The 18,774-nt window shown below is 39.5% G+C and overlaps 1 protein-coding gene across 3 annotated transcripts in view; it reads right to left on the bottom strand.

The window, feature by feature from the left end:
* The window catches only part of DSP (desmoplakin), a 38,417-nt gene that overhangs the window by 9,291 nt on the left and 10,352 nt on the right, over positions 1 to 18,774 (bottom strand). For all 3 annotated transcript variants that reach the window (XM_027897366.1, XM_027897368.1, XM_027897367.1), the window contains exons 3-21: positions 17,929 to 18,077; positions 17,427 to 17,601; positions 15,581 to 15,709; positions 14,401 to 14,451; positions 13,264 to 13,425; positions 12,295 to 12,399; positions 11,008 to 11,103; positions 10,670 to 10,795; positions 9,608 to 9,760; positions 8,319 to 8,473; positions 7,788 to 7,914; positions 7,049 to 7,253; positions 6,358 to 6,575; positions 5,394 to 5,560; positions 4,948 to 5,086; positions 2,791 to 2,984; positions 1,713 to 1,875; positions 1,048 to 1,131; positions 23 to 130 (exon numbers count right to left, since the gene is read on the bottom strand). In XM_027897366.1, coding sequence (XP_027753167.1) covers positions 23 to 130; positions 1,048 to 1,131; positions 1,713 to 1,875; positions 2,791 to 2,984; positions 4,948 to 5,086; positions 5,394 to 5,560; positions 6,358 to 6,575; positions 7,049 to 7,253; positions 7,788 to 7,914; positions 8,319 to 8,473; positions 9,608 to 9,760; positions 10,670 to 10,795; positions 11,008 to 11,103; positions 12,295 to 12,399; positions 13,264 to 13,425; positions 14,401 to 14,451; positions 15,581 to 15,709; positions 17,427 to 17,601; positions 17,929 to 18,077 — 2,706 coding nt within the window. The remainder of the gene's footprint in view (positions 1 to 22; positions 131 to 1,047; positions 1,132 to 1,712; positions 1,876 to 2,790; positions 2,985 to 4,947; positions 5,087 to 5,393; positions 5,561 to 6,357; positions 6,576 to 7,048; positions 7,254 to 7,787; positions 7,915 to 8,318; positions 8,474 to 9,607; positions 9,761 to 10,669; positions 10,796 to 11,007; positions 11,104 to 12,294; positions 12,400 to 13,263; positions 13,426 to 14,400; positions 14,452 to 15,580; positions 15,710 to 17,426; positions 17,602 to 17,928; positions 18,078 to 18,774) is intronic.

The following is an 18,774-nucleotide window of genomic DNA, read 5'->3' as shown; positions in this document are numbered from 1 at the left end:
GGTGGGGAGGAAGGAAAGATACCTCTTGTAGAATCAGCACTGCAGGAGACTGAACCACACTCTTCTTGATAGGTATGTTGAGCAACGTTTCTAATCCCGAACTATAGGAAGCAACCTGTAGTTCATAGTCCTGAAAAACAAGATGAAGAAAAGTAAGCCCTCTTTAGTAACTGCCAAGGAATACTGTGGGAGTCTGTATTTCGGAAAATACAAAGTTTTGGATTGTTCTGGTTTAGTTTTCTTAATAAAAGCTACATTTTCCCCTTTTTTTATATTTCTAGCCATGTACAGATGATCCTCTGTCATAAACAGAAGCTCATCAGGTCAAGTGCCACTGTGGAGATTCATAGGGGAGAATGACAAGGGAAAAGAGAAAAAATGTTTTGCAAAAAAGACAAGTGTTTCTGTTATTTGAGGGCTACGTGTAAGTGAGAAAGATTCATGGGAGCAACTACTCTAAGCACTGTTATCAGCCAAAACTTCATCAGAAATAACTGTCTCTCCATCTCTTTTGTATCACATATGCCACATCACATAAATAGCAAGATCTTTGTCACAGAGAGTAAGACTGAGCTGCAGAAAGCACGGATATAAAGGTGACATAAAAATGCAAGGACCACAAAACCACTCCCTCCTTATGTTATTGGTTTGCGTGGCTACTGCACACCATTCCTCCTGCTAACCTGCATTTGTCTTTCCTCCTAGATCAGATCCTAGTCAGACCGAATTCATAAGATACCAATCTGTTCTTCACTCCCTTATATTTTTTACCATGTAAACTGGAAAGTTTGGTCTGGCAAGAAGGAGGCTTTGCTTCACCTAAAGAGAAGCTCTCACTGGTACCTGCTGCCACACTGATCCCATAGTCTTCAGGTGGCAAGTACAAAATTGCTTTCATTTTATTTTATACACAGAAGTGCTTTACCCCAGCAATTTCTGTACACACACGTCAGGCAGCCAACTTTTCACCCGTCAGCAGAGCAGAGACAATGAAATGTGCCTGACTGTGAAAAACCACACCCCATAAAAATGCTGAGATCCAAGTACCTTAATTGCAGCTGAGCACTGATCTGCATGCTTGAGAAGCTCCTCAACTTTGTCTCGCTTCCCACAGATTTCACTGTGCAAGTTCTGTCAAGAGAAAAGTGAGCCATGAAACACTCCCTCAAGATTTACCAGTATTTCCTCCTGTACATGCTGCCTCCATCAGAAAGCACCTGTAGCAGGAGACTACTGCAACTCCTGGGGCTGAGACCTGAAATGACCTGTGGGTGGGCAGTTTTTACAATAGCAAGCTCTCTGTGCATGAGAAGGTCGTTCTCAGAAAGAACACCCAAAAACTGAACACGCCCCAGAGCTGGGGAGGGAGAGTTCCTTGACTTAAGTTCAGATTATTTCCTCACTTTTCATTTTTGTGCTGTAATTTGTCCCATAAATTGCATCATCTTACAGTCCCTTGAATTAATTCAAAGCTGATGTGCAGAAGTGTCAGTGAACATGTAGGAGCCAAAAACAGCCTTGTTCATAATCTGTAGCAGTGCTGACAGAAAGTAATGAGGATAATAATATTTCCTCTCCCCTGTCTTCTACACATGGTGGGTTTTGGTAGCTTATGTATTTTATAATTCATAACAGACCATTGTATTGCAGACTGCATTGATACTGTACAGCAAAACAGATAACCAAAGACAGCTCGTTCAGGTGCTGCATACCTTCTGATCATGTAGATATCTCATGATAGTGTTGGAATCGCACAGCTTCATGGACTCAATGGAATCCTGCCGGCGCTTGGCATCACAGATCCATTTGCACAAAGCCTGGTAGAGATCTCGGTAAGTCTTCAGCTGTTTGATCTGCCTTTCTAAATCCCACGATCTAGAAAAAAAAAGGGAAAAAACCTGTCAGAAGGAATGTCAAAGTGCATTCTCTTTCTCTCTCTTCACACAATTTTCAGAAATGAGACACAGTAGTAAACCACATAAAACTATGGGAAGCCCTGAATAGGAGATTCTTAACAAAAATTTCAAATAAATTTCTCACATACTAAACCTGAGAATTGTACTGATTATCAGTCACCCAATATGGGTTTTTAGTGCCTTACTTTTGAGTAACTCTATAATACAGAGGTTGGGCCTTCCTGTCAGTTAAGTGAGGGATGGATAAAACCTTGCAGTGACAAGAATCAAGTTCACTGACTTTGGTATTCTTGTTCTAAATTTTCACTGAACAACCAGCAACCAGTCCATTTTTATTATTAGGACTACATTTTGTCCTCAAGTAAAAACAAAATAAACCGAACCTAACCATACCTTACCTGCAGCCACAAATAATCAGAGTATGCCTTCATTCAGATTTTTTTACTTAATTTAATTTACTTAATTTTTTACAGATTCAGATTTTTTTACTTAATTCCTACTGTTAGTTTTTTAATCCTCGAGTACATAGTATGCAGGAATAAGCATGCTTGCTTTGTTTGAGAGGGAAACTGCTGACCAGAAGTACTTAATCCAAGGACATTATCAAGAATTAAAACAAAAAAGAAAATGACAACAGCTCCTTAGCACATAGGTTAGACATTTACATGGCTACCTACATTTTTCTGCTTGGGCTTACACAATCCTTTTTAAAGTATGTTCAACCTATTCACAGTTGCTTAAGTCTTATTGATCTGAAGTCACCATTTGTCCTTTGGAAGTGAAGATTACTGCACATCAGTTCTTTTAGACTCAGTGTTAAGATGATCTTAGTAGCAATAGCAATAAGAAAAAAGCTGTGGAAATATGAACAAACCTGTTATCTATCTGCTTATCAGCTCTCTGCCAGCGGTCTATTAGCTGGGTAACTTTGTCACAGTACTTTCCAATGTCCATGTCATACAGAGTATATGCCTGGCAAGACTGTGAGTGAATCTGAAGTGTTCTCTGCAGCTCATTTTCCAAGGTATTCAGTAGTGACTTCTTCATATTTAGGTCTGCTTTCATTTTCTGGAGAAAAAACAAAATGCTATCATATATTTTATTCTTGAGAAGATACTGAAATTTAACCAATTTCAGAGCATGCACAATGTGCTGGGATCTAAAGATATTGTTTCTAAATCAGTAAGGTATGTATAGTGATGTCAGCTGGACTTAATATATTTAAAGTGAAACACCTACTCTGATGAACACTTTGGTTTAAAAATCTGATTAATGTTAGACTTTAAATAATTTGCTAAACCAAAGCCCTCTGTGGTCATATTCTGAAGAGAACATTTCAGTTTCTCAGAACTATGCAGAGCAGTGACCAGAACAGAACAAGATCCTTGCTTGTTCCTAGAAACAACTAAATAGAAAATATCACTGAAATACAAAAGATCCCTGCACTTGCAACAGCTGTGGAATCAAGCCTCAGGACTGGCATACCCAGTTTTTAAACATATAAAAATCACCACAGATTTTTTTTTCCTGTTTACATTTTTTATAAACATCTTACATGGAGATGTTTCTTTACACACACACTTGTTTGTATACACATACTCACGTACTGCAGGGTATCACCAAATGGAATACACAGTGTAGGCAGTGGTCTGTCTTGCATCCCCCAGCCACAGGAATGGCTACAGCCTTTGATAATATGCTCAAGCATTATTTTATTTATGTTTTGTGTGTGTAGTTCAAATTTACTCTAGTTAAGAACAACTCCCAGCAACTGAACTGCACCTCTCATTTAAAATGATAAAAAGGTGACTTGCTTGTACTGCATTTGTGACACCTACACACTTTTTCCCTACTACACCTAAGAATAGGAAACAATGAAAGAGTCCTTGTTTTCACAAACACACTCAGTGCACAAAAGGTCCAGCTCAATGGCAGAAAAAGACTGGATCTGCAAGCCAGCTTTTTGTTCAGCACAGTTATTTGCCTCCTCCCCTTATACAGGACAGATAGTTTTCACTGTAAGGTTTGACACAGACCCTACACCAAAACTAGGAAACACAACAATATTCAAATTTACGTGTTACAACTAGAGGACAACAAGGGCAATTAACAAGCCTGTTTGCAAGAAAGGAGATACTGTCTTCAAATCTACCTTCATGAGTGATACAAATAAACACAGATAATGTTGTACGGAAACGGATTATGGAAATCTTCCATACAATTGCCTTTGCTGCAGGGGCAGCAACAACCAGAGGATGGAAGAAGTAATAACACATATATTCCTTTCAATAATTTCATAGAATTCTAAACTATCCTGAGTTGGAAGGAACCTACAAGAATCATTGAAGTCCAGCTCCTGGCCCTGCACAGGACAGCCCCAGGAATCACACCATGAGCCTAAGAGGGCTGTACAAATACTTCTTGAACTCTGTCAGGCTTGGTGCTATGACCACTTCCCTGGGGAGCCTGTTCCTATGCCCAGCCAACTTCTGAATGAAGAACTGTTTCCTAATAACTAATCTAAACCTTCCCTGGCACTTTCATGCTGTTCCCTTGGGTTCTGGTCACCAGAGAGAAGAGATCAGTCCCTGACCCTCCACTTCCTCTTCTGAAGAAGCTGTAAACTGCAAGATCTCCCCTCAGTCTCCTCTTTTCCAGGCTGAACAAACCAAGTGACCTCAGTTGCTTCTTGTATGGCATTCAATCTAGACCCTTCATCACCTTCACAGCCCTCCTCTGGTTGCTGTCTAATAGCTTTGTATATTTCTTATATTGTGGTCCCCAAAACTGCACTCAAAACAGTGCTCAAGGTGAGGTCGCACCAGCACAAATTAGAGCGGGACAATCACCTCCCTCGACCATCCAGTGGCACTGCGCCTGATTTACAAAAGCATTGTACGCCTATGTGTAAAATACAACAAGATCAGCAATTCTATCTCCCGTGGTTTTCAAGGGTTTCACCAAGCTTAACAGGCCAGTGCTAGCAGCTACGAATTTTGTCTTTCCATGGCCTTGGGTCTTGGCCCCTCACCTTCAGACAAGCCCGATAAGCCTCTACTTTATCAAGATCCAAAGGAATAGTCTCCTCTTCAGACAGCCTGACTTCAAAAACTCTGATCACGTCTTCTGTTTGTAGAATAACCTGGAGCAGACACCTCAGTGCATTCAAGCTAAAATAAAAAATACAAGACAAATCCATTGTGTACTGGGAAAGGAAGGGTGATATTTCTAATTGCAGATGATTAGTTAAAAAGAACAGGTAGCACAAGAATTTTCTGTGATACCCATGATTCACGCTTTCTTTTTGTAAAGTATTCCAGAAAAGAGAAGAAATTCACGTGTCTGTTTCTACCCACATATACAGAATTTATAGAAAAGAAGGTGCAATTTTACACTACTGTCAACAGAAGGCAGGTATCTGGACTAAGAATTATAGGAGAAAGTGAATATTTATGGCTACAACATCAATTTTCTTACCTGTCTAAGTAGCCAGCAGAAACACCATTAATATTTTCCAGCTTTTGAAATAGGGCATTTATCTCCGATTGCAAGTACACATATTTTTCACAGCCTCTGAAGTTAGGCAGCAAGTCCTTATGCTTATTGAGTGTTTCAGCCATTATTTGAGAGTCATTCTGCACACCCTAAGGAAAGAAAATGCCTGGTTTACACATTTTTGTTTGGCTGATCATTCCATAGCTCATATGGAATTGGTCTCCTTATACGAATAGTCTACTGTTATATAACCAGCTTGACTGAGGACTGAAGCAGTGACTGAGCTTGCTTTCTTCAAGGCAAGTAATACTGAGCAGTTTCTTTTTTGACACTCTGCAATAGGTAATACCTCTTTTTGAGTCCCTCTGCTCTAAAACTCATCTCTGTTGAAAGCAAAGTGCTTTACTGCCAGATGCCTACTGCACTTGGCAGACATGCCAAGGTCCTTCTGCTCTTAGTACCTTTGCAACCTCATTGATTCAGGGGAATTTCTCACATACTAAACCTGTTCCCCCCCCTTACTAATATTCTCTCTCCAGTCTCCTATAAATCTTAAGAACTAGGAGAGGGAGAGAATCTGTAGGACTCATGTATCCAGTCTGCATCCACAGACAGCACTTCATAGGTAGGTAGTAAAATGGGGTCCTTGGAAAAGGATTTTAAACAGTGCTTTACCCTGGATGAGGCTTAGCACAAGCTCATGCCACTTGAGATCAGTCTTCCTGTATTCTTTGCCAGGCAGAATGTGACTTCTAAAATTCAAGAATCAACTTTTTCTACTTAGAAGCTAAACTCCAATCCAAATCATCATGGTTATTTTCCAGTTGAGACTTTTCTGCACAAGATGTGTGTCTTTCCCAACTGATCAGAAGCAGAACTGCAGTATGCTCTGCCACACAGAATCATACTGAGCTTGAGATGCTCCAAGAAAAATATCCAAAATTACCTCTAAATCCTTTATTCTGACTGAAAAGTCATGCATAGCCCCTTGATCCACTCCCAGAGGAGCTCTTTGAACCATCTGAATCTCAGAAGCTTCAATCTGACGCCGAAGTTTCTGAAGCTCCATCAGCAGCCAGGCCTCCTGCTTCTCATGCTCTCTGTTTCTCTCATTAACGATAACGGTGTTTGAGGAACCCACAGGACAGGACTCAGTTGGGACCACTGCAAAGGGAATTGGGTAAATGTTAACTGCCAGAGGACTGAGCATCCACATAGAGGAAGCCAATGTTGTGCCCAAGTGATCTCAGCACTGAGTTGATCTGTAGAACCGAGAACAGGCAGAAGTTCTGGGCCCTTATGCAGTTTTTTCACAAAAGGACAAACTTGCTTCCCCAAACTCAGCTTCATAATAACTAAAAACATATCAAATGGACTAAATTCCTCTCATTTTCCCAGCAAGTTCCATGAACTTTGGAGGACCATTCCCAGATTCCCACCAAAGTAGGAAAGAACAAAATCTTCCCTGCATATGGCCGATTTTATTACGTTGAGAGACAGCAGAACAGTTCTTGAACAGGTTTCAATTAATTTGTTCAAAAGAACATTTTCACACTAAAAGAATGTACCATGCACAATTCCTAGAACAACAAAACCCAGGTTGTCTAAACTCTCCAAAAACCAGGAGGATGGCAAACCTGTTTGTGACTGTCGTGGTTGATTAGGCAGTTGTATAATCAAGGTTTGGTAGTGCTTCTGAGCATCAGTGAACTGGGTCTGGATCTTTCGTTTGTCTTCATCACCAAACATCTCTGAGCCTTGGCTATTCCTGAGGAACTCTTGATAATGGATCTCCAGGTCAGTTATTATTTTCTGGTAATCTTCCTTACGCATTGTTTTCAGCTGAAATAAGGAAGAAGGGAATTTAAAAAATAAAATTAAAAAAGAAAAGCAACCGGGGAAGGTTTATGACTAGTTAGTCAATAAGGTATAAACTAATACATCTAGAAAAAACACAAAGTACTTGCTAGAATAAAACCTACCCAGGCTGACTCTAAAAGTGTGGTGTTAAGAGTACCTGCTGAGCTAATCTATTCTTGTTACAATCATTTCATAACTTAAGAATAGTTTGAAAATCTACCTCTTACTTTGTCTATGCATGCACTTGCACAGTGGGGACAAGTACAGCAAGCATATAATAAACTCCCTTAGCTTATCTTCCTGTTTATCCATATCACGTTTGAGTAGGATATCATTTTGCTTCTTGTTTAATAAAATTACAACTTCCATATGTAATTGTTCATGCAACCCAGCAAAAGGAAGGCCCATGGTTTCGCAGAACATATATCTGCACAGGATACTGCAAGCTTTGTTTGAGACAGTAGACATCAGGTCATGGATGCCTCTAGTCTGCCGGTAGGACAGCTGGGGTCTTACCTTGGCAATAGTCATCGCTCTGATCTTCTCAATGTCGATCATGCAATAGTGCCAAGACACCAGGCTCTTCATGTTGATATACAGCTGGTTCCACAAAGCTAAAATAGCTTCGTAGTATTGCTCAATTCTGACATGAGAAAAGCAAATGCATGATCAAAATGCATCTGTCCCAGTAGCATAGCTACAAAAAAATCCCAAGACACATCTACCAGATGTGGAGTGCATTAAGGCTTGTTTCCTACTTGAAAAAATCTTGGAAATTAATTTCTCCATGGGTTTCATTATTAGACATGAGAAAAGCCCCGTAGAAGCTAATGTTTCAATATTTTTGGACCCCAACTTAGATTCCAGCAAGTTTCACTGAAGTGTGACCTTCAAGTCAATGGTCTAGTCCTTAATCTCCCACCCTTAGGGGCATGGAGAGTGAACTCTGATCAAGGCACAGATCATATTTTGTAACTGGTTGCTATTTTGAGTGAACTCCTCTATCTAATCCCAGTGGCAGGTGCTCAAATGCAGGCAGCAACTCACTTTGTAGCAAGATCGACTGCTAATGGATTGGGGGGTGGGATGATAAGACTGACAGATGGCACCAGCATATCCACTCCTCCAGGGCCAGTCACCAGCCACTTGCTGCGCTCATTATTGTCCTTCAGGATACATTCATCTCCTTTGCGCACTGTTTTCTGTAAGGAAACGCACAACAATTGTTTTCTTTAATTAAGGGAAATGGGGTTTCTAGGAGAGACAGACAAGGAAGATGCATGCGAATCACAGAAACAGGAGTGTTTCCCAGCTGCCAGGTCTGCGTGTGTATGTTGGCTTCATACTGAGGTAAGAGATCAGCACAGATCAACCATTTCACCCTGAATCTGGTTGCCATATGAAGAAAAGAGAGAGAGAAAAAAAAAAAAAAAAAAAAAAAAAAAAAAAAAAAAAAAAAAAAAAAAAAAAAAAAAAAAAAAAAAAAAAAAAAAAAAAAAGCAAGCAGGAACCACAGAACACTGAGCAGTTGCCAGTCTGGTTCATCATCAGACTTGGAGCTTGCCCTGACAAACATCAAAGGCTGAATGTGGACACATGGCCATGGTAAGCTATGCAACTGTGCATGGCTGTAAGCCAGTGAGCCCAAGGCCTAAGGATGCATAGTGCTGCATCCATATTTGCAAACAGACTGGGAGTGAGTGTGGCAGAGCTAGATTCACCAGCCCCAACTGCCAGAAATCCTGACACAGTGCAGCCATGGGTGTGGTCATGGAGCAGGAAAAATCATGGATGCAGAAAATGCATCTAAGCCTACTGTTAGGAAAAAAAAAAAACCATAAAAAAACCCAAGCAGCCTCAGTATAGAGGAGGAATCAAAAACATCGCTCATTTCATACTCTATCCATCAAAAAAAATGGGGATACCAACGTACCAAGGTACATTCCTCACCTTTTGTTACATGAAACGTTCACCTAAGGATCCAGAGAGACACTGGAAAGGTGAGCAATCACCAAAAAAAGTGTAGATGGTGGGAAGACCTGTGTCAAAAATTCTAATCCTATTATCAACAAGACTTTGATTTGCAAATTTGAAACATGTGTATTAATGATATTTAACAGACTAATATTAGTAATTAAAACTTATTAACTAATCAGAACCTAGCCTGTTTATTCATAATTGCAAGAGAAGTAAGAGCTTTTTCTGTTGAAGAAATTCAAGCGGACCAAAAGCAGACAAAGGGATTATACCTATCATGTTAACAGCTTATTTACTAACTAACTTGCCATGTTCTAGTTTATGTGATGTTCATTCTCAGCCAAAAAGGGATACAGTACCAGATCCTGTTTGTAGTCACACAGAGCCTTGAGGATAATGGGCTTGTTACTCCGGTAGTCTGGGTTACGTGGCTTCAGCTGCACAATCTTCTTGGATTTGTTCACCAAACTCTGCACTTGCCTCTTATATTCAAGAATTCTCTCTCGTTCATTCTGCAAAAATTAATTGTAGATTACAAAATCATTCTAAAAAGAAATGTTGTCTATTTTCCATTGTTTTATTAAGAGAGGGATTCATCTGGAGCTTACAGTAGGCAAAACTTACATTAGCTCTAGTGGGATGAGTCTTTGGCCTATAATGTAAAACTGCAGGTTTTTTTAAAAAAAAGAGAAACATCAGATTAAGTAACTTTGCAGCTCTGGCAAGGTGCAAAGTTTGCAAAATTTTCATAGCAGGTTTTCCATGCAGATCTGCAATGTGGTTACAGTGAAGTTTAAGGAACACAGGCCTAAACTGAAAGAATCTGACAAAATCAATGTCAACAAAAAAAAAAAGATAGTAACTACACTCTTAAACCTGACTTCATCAATTGGCCTTTTACATCACTGACCATTCTTCTCCAGTTTGGGATCAGAGTACTTAATTCATGATAAGCAAACAGCTAAAAAAGCTGAGCTATGTCCTTTCAAAGAGACAAGAGTGATACAGTGACGTGAAGAATCATTTATTGAATGTACTTATCCTTTGAAGTAAAATCTATTCTATCACGTAAGAAAAAAGTTTCATTTTTTTAAAATTTGTTAGCGTGTCAGAAACTTGGAAATTTGGTGGACTCATTACAGGTTTAAAAAGAAATCAGAATTCCCAAACAGTATTACACAAGTTAAAACAACACTGGTCCATTTTTAGGCTTCCTGACTGGATGATCCCTGTGGGTCCCTTCCAACTCGGCATACCCTGTGGTTCTGTGAAGTGGGCAGGAATATACCATAATGGTTTCAAGTTCATAGAGTACTGTATATAAACATTGCAGTGCACCTGGGTTTACATTTGGTATCTGAAAAGGGTAGCTGATTTCCAAGAAAAACAGAACATAACCTGTCAGGCAAGTGTGACAGTACCTCCAGCTCCTTGATCTGCTCCAGCAAAGACTGCAGTGACATGCTCTTATCACAGATGAACTTCTTTCTGATGGAGTCTTGTAAGTTTTTCAGGTAGCACTCTGTGGCTTGGGCCTCTTCAAAGAACTACAGAAGAATAGTTGTGAATTTGTTTGCACATGGCTCTTAAAAATATCTGCTAAAAATTGATGGACTCGTTTAATGAGAAATCTCAGTTCATCTCTGGCAGATTGGTGGCATTTATAACATGGCAACAATGTCTTATGCACAATAAATGTATCCGTGATTGGATTCACACTTTTAACAAAAGTAATTGAATTCTCCACATCACTACTCACCTGAAAGTAAGCCGCATTCTCTTTCAGATGAACATCAATACATTTGGTGATTTGAAGAATCCAGCTCCACTGAGTTTGCAATGTATCCATGTAGGCCTAACAAAAACAGTAATATACACAGCTCAAACCAACATACTGATCTCTCTCCCATACCTAGACTCGAGCAAAATTGTCTGGGCTCCACATAAATGCAAATGAAAAATCTGCTTAAACAAATTCACGCACACCAGAACAACGTAACTCATGCAAATAGTTCTGCAACTTCTAAGCATCTACCTCACTGAAATGAGCTAAATACCTGCTTGTGACACATCAAGAGAAGTCTGTTCATGTCTTCCATGAAGAGGCATAAAGCCTGAGGCGCATTAACAAAAAAGAGTGAAATGCACAAACAGTGCTGCAAATAAAATATTTCAACTGCAAATTGCTGTGTTCTCCTCCTTCCAAGGAATACTGCCCAACATGACTTTTTATGCTGGCTGTTTTTAAATTCAAAATCTTCACACAGTCATAATGTATATTCTTTAGAAAACTACATAAAACTTTTACTTCATCACTAGAGTCTACAAGGATTTTTCTTTTAAGAGACAAACTGACCACAGGATAAATAGGAATAATGATTTTACACAACACAGTAACAGTTAAAAAAGTGAACACACTAAAAAGCAGAAAGGATTAATTTGTTTTTTCCTTTTTAGCTTCTTTTGATTTCAGGGTTCTTATGCACTCTTAAAACTATAAGAACTAGAACTTTTCCTAATAAAATGAGGTCTTCCAAATAGTTGCAGCCTTCATAATTGAAAGGTACATGTATGCCAAGCTGTGAGAGCAAAACTGCCTTGGCTAAGCTGTTTAAAGGCACCATCAATATCAGTTGGAGAAAGTATTTGCACCCGGATTAAATATAAACCCTCAACAAAGGGTGTGACTTTTTTCAAAACATGCCTACTAAGATAGCAGAACAGCAACAATGACGTGCCTTCCTACCATAAATTCCACTGCACTGTAGTTAACTAACAAGATACAGCAATTTCATACCCTCAGATAACTCCCCAAGCTTAGAATTAATTTTTGCATGCATCTATCATTGCGCAGTTGTTATGGCCAGCTTTGTAGGGGAAGGTAGTAACATTTATTAAATAGAGCTGAGTAAAATAGACATGCTTTTTGGCAGGCAAACCCTTCTCAGGTCCAGAGGCAGCACTTCATTTGTGGACTTTCACTGAGAACTTCTCCCACATAGCAATTAAAGGAGCAAGTGAAATCGCACAAGTGTGTCTCACTCACCTCGATTTTGTCTGAAGCAGGATGCTGGTTGAGCACTAGCTGGTCACTTTCTTGCTTTAGCTTGTTGAGTTCTTTTTCTTTAAGCTCCAGTTCACTCATGCGTTTCTAAACAAACAAAACACAGCATTAAACAAGCTCCCAAAGGTACAGTGCACAGGATTCTTTGTTCCAAATTTTCCAGATAGTTGTGATAATGTAAAATTATCCCTGCTAACACTATGTAGTAATTCTATTTGGTGTACTGAAGTTAATTATGAAGACAGTAGAATCAAGGAAGGTACAATTATCTCAGTTCTAGTCTCTAGGCTTGCTGCTGCACAGAGCAAAGCACAAAAAGTTCTGCCTTTCCTAGGAGTAATGGAAGTAAAAATGACTGTATCTTGCAACAGCCAAAACAACTGAACTAAAAAAGTACCTCCTTAGTAATGTGAACCTTCATTCCTTTTTCAATTTGGTGATCAGCACCAACACTGGTTAAACAAACACATGCTCAATTTCCCTACATACCCACAGATGAGACGGAGCAGTGCAAACTACATCAGACCATGCACTTAATGTGCTGCTGGCAAAACCATCAGAGGAAAAGAGCCATTCCCTCTGGTATAGCTCTACTTCCTGATGACAGATAATCACGGCCAAACACAGGGCCCCCAGCATAATGACTATGTGCACAAGCTATATGGGATCACTAGTCTACAGTGGACTATGCCAGGAAGGCCAGCTTCCAAGGTCAAAAGAAACCATGACAACTCACTGAATGAGAGCACAATCTTCTTAATAGATGTCCTATCTTGACTCAAAAGGTTGTCACACTGTACTTAATTGAAAAGGGTTGATAAAATCCCCAGGAACTTTGAAACATGTAGAAATGCCCATCCCAGTGATGAGTCTTTCCCAAGACAGGCTGTTCCTCCCTCACTATTCCAAAAGAGGGCCCATGGAAAATGGGGGAATGTTGAGCTGTCTTACAGAGAAGGACTCCTGCTTCCTGGCAATATCAGTGTTCCTGTCACTCCAGTCATAGAGAAGCTCCTCCTCCTCACAGTCATTGATCCACATGATCTCTCTGCTGGTGGCCTGAATGAGGTTCTGGAATTGACGAAGCTGATCCATTCTCTCAAAGGAGTATTTCTGCAAGGAATTCCAGAAATGAGAAGCCATAAACACAGGAATGCCTGTGCTGGGAGGAGAAAGGGAAGCCAAGAACACAGCACACCATGTCCTTTTTTTTTTTTTTTTTTTTTTAACTAAAATAACAGTAAAACCCACACATCTATAAAAGCTGTTGGCAATGGACAGCAAATAATGTGCCTGGGCTTATTGATGAAACCTAATGGCAATGGGCACCGGACAACATGTTTATAGAACAATAGTAACATGATGTCAGCAGCTTCTGAAAGTCATTTCAAACGCACATGTAGCAGACATGCAGGCAAGAAAAGGCACATAAAAGAAATGTCCAAGAAATGTCCGAACACTTAACATCACTTTTACTTGCATTTGCTGCTCAGAGAACATCTCTGGCGTTGTAGAACCTTTTGCACAGATGACACTTCATGAAAAAATACCTTCTCTGTCTTCGCATCGTAATACAGACCCTATTGCTTGAAATGTGCACAGGAATCAGCTTCTGATCCCAAGGGTTAAATAAACCATTTGCACAAGATTGTCACTGTATTTTATACAAATATCCAAAGCAGGAAAGATGCACAGCCCTACACAGAACCTGGTTCTAATCCCACCTTTGAGTAATTTTTTAAGCATCATATACAGTCTAATTTCTTCGCCACACTACTCCCATTAGGAAGGTAGAGTTCCACTCTCCACCTGTTTAGTGACCAACTCCCTTCACCTAGTGCAAACTAGAAACTTCCTTGTAAGTCAATTATATACCAGGCAATAAATTAATCTCAAGTTCATGACTCAAAATGAATCAAGAAACTAAAAAGCACTGTCAGTTTACTGCTGAACAGAATTATTTCAATAATTCTGTCACTCTGTCACTGTCAAAACCTGAAGTGTCTCTTCACTACCATGCCAGTGTTAATAAAGCAAAAAGCACCTTTATCATACAGGGTAACAGAAATGAACACATCTCATGCTCACCAGCAGTCCTTCATATTCTTCCTCCAGCTGATGAACCGCAGCCTTCTCCCGCTGAAACAGAGACAGGAAATACTTAATGAGCCTTTCACAAGTTGCCTATTTGCTAATATTTCCTTTACAGTGTTAATATCATAATAACTGCAAGTGGTAACCTGCAAATTCCTACAATAGGCATAGATGGATGCACCACTGGAGGACCACAGGAAGCATAAAACAAAGGCTCTTAGGGATGCTTAGCATATAAACAAGTCTGCACATAACACCTGTAATACCAATGCAACTCTTGAAACTGGACTTCTTTTTGTACCAAATTCCTATGCCAGCTAGTCCTGGAGCTAGCTTTTGAGATTATGAAGTAGTATAAATTACAATGGGAACTGAAGGCCACGATTTTTATTCCCACTTTTATGGCTGATAACCTGCCCAGCCTTGGAACTGGTATTCCACAGGACCAGACTATCACTTTTCCTATTTGAAGCAGAAGGGAAAAAGGAATAACATCCCTTTCACTCTTCAGCTTGGCTGAAAGATCAGAGCTCCAGAACAGAGTGCCTTTTCTTTTGACTGCACTGTCTCCTCCCAATTTAGAGAAAAGATGAATAGAAATGAAATAAGCCTCCCTTCTCATCTTCCTAACTGCTGGGCTGTTAGCAGAGGAAGCTAACTGCATTTTTAGTGACTTCTTTATTCCAATCACAAAATTCAGAGGGAACAGAAGTCTCAGAAGGGGAAAAAAAAGTAAAAAAACGCTTAAGAAAAGCTTTAAGCTTAGCCCAGAATTTGTGTATGTTTCACATAAAAAAAACCCTGATGACTCAAGCCTGGATCTAAGCACCCACCCTATTCTTTAATTTTTTAGTTTAAAATACCTTCACAGCAAGTGAAAATAATCATTCTTAGTCATTCTTCTCACACAAAAAAATTGTTACAATATTTATTTGTCAGCCTTGGTACGTACAACAAAAAGTTAAATAGCTACTAAATTTTCATTTCAAAATCTGGGAAAAGAAGTGAAACACAAATTTATCATGAAATTAGGGTTTAAAGTGGTTGCTGTCATGACACCAGTGCTTTCTGAAGAGAGGACGAACTACTCAATCTTCCTTTTTTGTAGTGGAACAACAGTAAACCAAGGATATAAATCTGGACTAAGTAACTTGTAAGGGAAGCCAGTAATTACCAGATCTGTTTTGACTTTGTCCAAGTGCCAACGATAGTCTCCAATGGCATTGTGAGTTCTTCTATGGTCGCCTATTTGTTGCTCAATGGATGCTGCATCAAACCCCCACTTCACTAGCTCCATTTCAGCCTAGGAGAAAGAAACAGTATTTGTACTTTCATTTCCAACATTACTACCTAAACTGGAGCATAAAGGAATGGAATTGAAGAAAATATGACTATGCATTAGAGAGTAAAAATGAACAAAGGAAAGTTCAGAATAGGAGGTTACAGTTTCTTTAAATTGTCGTCACTTAAGCTCCCAAAGCAGAAGAAACAAAGTAGGAAAAATATTTGTTTATAATTAGACTAGATGAAGCACTCTCAGTATTTTGCTTTCATCTGTTTTCTTTGGATCAAACTGTTCTTTTATGTTCTACAGTATAGTTATGTTCTTATCACTCTGAAAACAAACTATGACTTTATCAAAAAATGCTATTCATGCAATTCATGCGAAAATACCCAGTTAAGTTCTGTAGCCCAATACATTATATTTCCATTTTAAATTTGCTCATGTAAACTTCAATAACTTGATTTAAATCCAGTCAAACTAAATTAAAGAAAGCAAAAGAAAAAAGATAAACTGAACATTTTATAAAACATTTTGTTTGTCTTGCATCTTGACAACATTTATTGTAGGACGCCAAGTGAAAATCTCTAGAAACTGCCTTGGAAAATAGTAATACTATTCATAATTACTGACCCAAGAACTGACTGCAGTTCTTTCTTTCGTTTTTCCAAATATTAAAAGCCACTGAATTCACAGTTCAGCTCCTCAAACTCCAGATCCTCCTTTCTGCTGTAAAGACACACTACGACTCTCTCTGAATGCCTGTCTGTGCATGTGCACAGTAAAGAAACAGATACCTTCATCCTAGGTTGGGACTGAATTTAGAAATTACCAGTCTGGAGTCAAATCTCTGTGAGTCAATAGATAACAATAAACCACTCTCAAGCATGGGAGTTCAAAGGCAGTGTTGAAAACGATCCAAGAAACAAAACCATTTTTCATTCAGCCATTTACAAGTTACAGGACTTTGACCCTTCTAGTTATATTTGAACAATCTAAAGAGACTGTAGCAACAGTGGCAGCCATGGCTGGCTGCCAGTATGCGAACAAAGGCTTGATTTCACTGCACTTTCCCTAATTCGGCACTGGAAAATTTCACCAACTCTCTGCCTACCTGATTCTCCTATCAGCAAAACATCCAGACAGAAAAAACAGAAAAACATCAGCAGAAAACCTCAGCTGCTCAGAACTTTTCCCCACATCTCACCACATTACTAGGGGAAACGTTATCCTAGTCTCAGTGGGAGCATGTACTGGGATACAGCAAGGCATGGTGGAAAGAACAGGCATGAGGGGGAGAAAAATCATAAAACACTGGACAGTGGTTAAATCTGTGAAGATGGTCCTATCTGTGTAAAGGGTTAAAATAAATATGAATCAAAGGAAATCTGTGGAAGGAAGAAAGAAAGGAAATATTGAGCACAATAATTTCTAACACAAGTATTCCAATGCCTTTTGTTATGTTAACAGCTGTGTCTCATTTAGCTTTCAAATCTAACTTCCACACTTTTTCCTCTGCAAAAGAAGCCCCCAAATTCATGTTTGTATTTCAGTGGAAATTCACTATACATAAAATACTGGGGAGATGGGTAGCGGGGCGGAAAGATGAACTTGGAATAATATGCAGGCATTCATGAGTATTTACTTTTCTACTGGCAACCAAAACATTACTACATGTGAGGTGACATTCATTAACAGCACCAAGTTTTAGCCGTCTCTGGGTTTTGCACAGATTTACCTTCTGCTGCCTCATCCAGTTTAGACATTCACTTGTGACACGTTTTGTGTATTCATCCCAGCCTGAGCCACTCTGAGAGGAGAAACAACCACCGCCTTTGGAGCTGGCCCTCCTGGCACGGGGAACGCTGATGGCTTTGTACAGGGCACGCATTTGCTCTTGAAGCTGAAGCAGCCTGAAAGGGAAGGAACCACTTAGTGTCTGTGAGGAAAGCATAGAAACAAAGTAATTTATCTTTCTTACTGGACCACCAGGTATTCAAAACAAAGTGCTGAAAGCAAAAGCTGGAGAAAAAACGTACTAACTAAAATTTCGTGAAGACAACTGAGGTATGAACTTCCATCAGAAATACAATACTGCAAGGCCCTTTTTCATGTTAGCATGCCCCAAACAGATATAGTTCCACTTTATTGACTTCTATCACATCCTGCAACATGAGCACTTGAGATATCACAAACTTCTATCAGTCACATTCCCGCCCCCAACCTTTCCCTGACAATACCTCTTCTGATACATGTCACACGGCTGGCCCATCTGCCTCATCTCTCTGATCAGCCCATCCAGGATATCCATTTGGTCATTTGCCTGTGCAAAACACTCTTCCAGATCTCTGTTCCCTCTAATCTGGACGCCATCCCCATATTTCAATTCCTAAAACAAAAACAAACAAGCAAACAAATAAAACAAACAAAAAAGGATATTAAATTAAATATTCATCTTGGTTGTCTTAAAAAAGATGAGATGAGGACTGATGATTTTTGAAGCACGATAAGTTTCAACTGCCAGGTCTCTGCCAATTTTGACTGACAGAAGGCCAACTAACAAAGGAGCCGCAGTTGCTGGAAAGTCTTTATTAAAATAAAATACTAAAGTTAGTAAGATGTAGTATCAACCAAAACATTCCATAAAGAACAGCACATCTTGTCTGATATTTATTTCAACGGAGCCAAGGCTTCACACACTGTGGTAAGTTTTTAAGAAAATATGCTCTTGTGTTTAGAATATGAGAAGCAAACACTGTCTTTGTGGGAGTTGGCATATTGCTCCTGATCTTTCACAAGTTTCCCTGAGGTTCTAAAACTTCCCCCTCCTACAAAAAAGCAGGTTGCACCCTGTCTACCGTCTTCAGCTCCATGCCTCATCAGATTTGCATCCCACCTTATCCCCCAAAATCTAGGCAAATTCTCCATGCACCCTCTCAGTCCAGTGGACCAGCATGGTTGTCGTGTTTCAAGCAGGAAGACACTGTTTTTTGACCTCACCCCACGCTGACACAGCTGACATGCTAAACAAAACATAATCCAGCTTTGACCTGATTTTGCAAACAAAATGTTTTGGACCTCATTAC

This window comes from Empidonax traillii, unplaced genomic scaffold (genome assembly GCF_003031625.1).
Source record: "Empidonax traillii isolate 1590-97213 ecotype Southwest subspecies unplaced genomic scaffold, ASM303162v1 scaffold537:size946161, whole genome shotgun sequence".
NCBI lineage: Eukaryota > Metazoa > Chordata > Aves > Passeriformes > Tyrannidae > Empidonax > Empidonax traillii.
The sequence above is the reverse complement of the archived record's forward strand: the minus strand, read 5'-3'. Positions and strand labels throughout refer to the sequence as shown.